Raw genomic sequence first — 3,125 nt, 5'->3', positions numbered from 1 at the left:
GTGCATTGATTCAAGACCAGTGGTACTAGTGCTGCTATCAATTGTATCAATGTCGATGAAACACTTATTTTCTTTGACATCTTGGTTTTTATCGAGGCTAGTAAGCAACAGGTAAGTGTATTTATCAATGTTATTGGTACGTCCTCACTTTGAGAGTCATTCGTCGGGAAAACGATTACACAAAGCCCGAAAGTGTAGCCGAGAGAACCGCCATGGTGTTGTTCCACTCCGAAAAGAAACATCAATAATGCTATCACAATGATAAGGCATGACACACGGCAGAGAAACTCTAACATTGTCATATTTGTACCATCAACCAATCCTAGAACATCGATTCCTTGCAACGAGAAGATCAATCCCATGGGGTAAATTGTATCGAGCAGACGATCGTACCGATATTGTTGATGGACGACGAAGATCAAGACAATCAGGGAGAAAATATTCAAATTGGACTGAAATCCTCCTGCCATTATAAGTAGAATTAGGTGCAGAAAATCGTGAATATCCTCACTTGCAGTATCTTTTTTCTGATTAGCAGGCAACGAGAGGCCCGGAGCTTGTTTGACAGTCAAGCGAATGTTTGAGATATTCCCGTTTTCATCATACTGCGAAATTCTCCAAATCGGCACGTATTCCTCCACGTGGCAATCTAAAGAAACATCGGATTCTCTCGTATAAATAATGTTTACATCTTCGTCATTGTTTTGGTACTCTGTCTTTCCTAAAAATGATCGGAATGTTTCTGATTTACCTGTTCCACTGTCACCAAGGAAAAGAAGTTTCTTTCTCGCCCCGAGGTTGTTTTCGGAGATAACTTTTTCACAGGTTTCGAAGGCGTTTCCATCTTCTGAAGCGGCTTTTATTTCATATACCAGAGCTTTTTCAGCAGTGTCGAACATATCGTCTGATGTGTGCGGATGGTGCCGATTGTAGTATTCGTTTGCAGTATATAGAAATGCAAGGGTAATGCCTGTCTATTCTTCTATTATTGCCAAAGGTATGCATGAATGAACACATTGTAGCTACAGGTTTACTTCATTGATCCGCCATTAGACGTTTAAATAAGGATATTATTACTTTTTTTCGATGATGTAATTGTGCCTAAACAAAAAAGGTGATCATTTAAAATTTTAGCCATTTTAAATAAAGATATTTGTTACTTTGATATTATTGTTGTCGAAACAAATAAAGTACGGTAATCATTTACAGTAGTTAGAATATTATCGTTCCAAATTAAGAGTAGAATATTTTAATATTAAAATTAAAATGTGTTTTTTTTAAAACAAACATCAAGGCGAACATCATGATAGTTGATAATTTATAATCCTCATTTAACTTAATAATAGGCCTCCAGTTTTACGATACCATTCGAAACACCTTCGGGTTCAATCCATTAATTAATTAATTGGTTGATTGGGTTCATTTTGCTAGTATTTATTACGATTGAAACGCTTTCTAAATACAGGTTCGAGAGTTTCGAGGAATATATGAAAACGTGTTATAAAATATTTTAAAGTCAGGCTCCGGAGGAGAAAAACTGGGGGAAAAGGGGGCGTAACTGCCCATTTTTACACCTTATTCCCCCAGTTTTTAAATATTAAAAAATCTGTATCTCATTCACCGTTCCCCAGTTTTTCGTCAAACAACTTTTTTTCTGTCTTAGAAAAATCAGTTCTACAACATATCAAAAAATTGTTTTCCTCCGGAGCCTGACTTTAAAAAGTGAACAAAAGGTTCACTAACGAAATGTTATATAATAAATGAGCCTAGTCAGTTGTTAATTAAGGTACCTAGTTTAAGTTAACGATTACCATACCATAAAAACAAAACCATGGTTATAATTAATTAGGCCAACGAATTTCTCCAATAGACCTATGTAATATTTGATGAAGAATGGATAGGCGCCTTAATTAAAATTATAAAAAAAAATAACAAGAGAAATGTAGATATTGAAATAATAAACTAAAATAATGATCAATTATTTGTATCATCTCCATTGAAATCATAATTTAATCTTAAAAAGCAGCGTACTAAAAGATATCATCAACAGCGATCATATTATCATTATAATTGTGTTAGGCTAATAATATAATCAAGGAAATAAACAGGTACAAAAAAACCATGGTTACAGGTTATGAATAGGTCATAAATCAATCGCATCTTTTAAAAATAAATTATTATTTGGTATTCCGCTGACCATATGTATCAAAGTGAAAATTTTATTGAGAGAATAGGTCCATTACTAACAGTTCAGTCGGCTAAACCATGGAATAATAGGTCCATTGCTAAACGTCCTTGAGCTAGGTGGTGACACTGTGTGTGTGTCACGCAAGTGTAGAAGAGCCATTGTTCACCATGCCGGGTGACCTTTGCTCCGATTCAATACTTATAATACTTTTGAAAATACATAATTTGTTGTTGGAGTCGGTCGCCAAACTCGGTGGAGCGATTCTCCGTGTTCATTTGTTTTATGTCAAAGTTTGGGCATAGTCAATTCACTGTAATTTTAAAAATTTCTCTATAGGCCTATTGTATTTGTTAATGCACCATTCTCCATGAAATTGAATAACCTCTGAAATCCAGAAAATGGCTCAGCGACCAGCAGGCTATACCTACATTATGAACGCTTGCCCCAGTCAGTGACGTATCCGGGGTGGGGAGGGGGTGAGCCGTGAGAGCTGCAGCTGCCCCCCCCCCACCTTTGTACACAGTGTAACAATTTTAAAGCTTGTTCTTGAGCCAATACAAATTCTTTCCTGGGATCAACGAATACTTCTAAAATATGTAAATATGCATCAGTCCCGGCATCAGTACACGTTATACATATAGGCCTAGGCCTAATAAGCATGGACCTATTTATTATTATTATAGGTCCATGTAATAAGCTTATTACAATATATAACACATAGGCCTAAGCATGGCCTAAGCATGATTTAAAAAAATCTTAAATCCATAAATCCCGTGGCCAGTCTTTTAAGATACAGAAATGTGATGTATCGTTCAGTTTGGTCTTACTTTTACAAGCTTCTTTAAAGTTTTGTTTAATAATACTAGCCTACAAATAGTATTAATAATAATAATAATAATAATAATAATAATAATAACAGTGATGATGATGGTGATAA

General features: G+C 35.2%; 1 protein-coding gene across 1 annotated transcript in view; it reads left to right on the top strand.

Annotated features, from left to right (window-relative positions):
* Positions 1-865: 865 nt before the first annotated feature.
* LOC117109456 (dnaJ homolog subfamily C member 16-like) overlaps positions 866-3,125 on the top strand; it is a 40,122-nt gene continuing 37,862 nt past the window's right edge. Inside the window, exon 1 of the mRNA XM_033251818.1 lies at positions 866-997. Within this exon, the coding sequence (XP_033107709.1) occupies positions 967-997 (31 nt within the window). The 5' untranslated portion in view covers positions 866-966. The remainder of the gene's footprint in view (positions 998-3,125) is intronic.

Source organism: Anneissia japonica, unplaced genomic scaffold, assembly GCF_011630105.1.
Source record: "Anneissia japonica isolate Jap-2015-1 unplaced genomic scaffold, ASM1163010v1 scaffold287719_len1884721_cov185, whole genome shotgun sequence".
NCBI classification, from domain to species: Eukaryota; Metazoa; Echinodermata; class Crinoidea; order Comatulida; family Comatulidae; genus Anneissia; species Anneissia japonica.
Note: the sequence above shows the minus strand (reverse complement) of the source record. Positions and strands in the feature narration are given on the sequence as shown.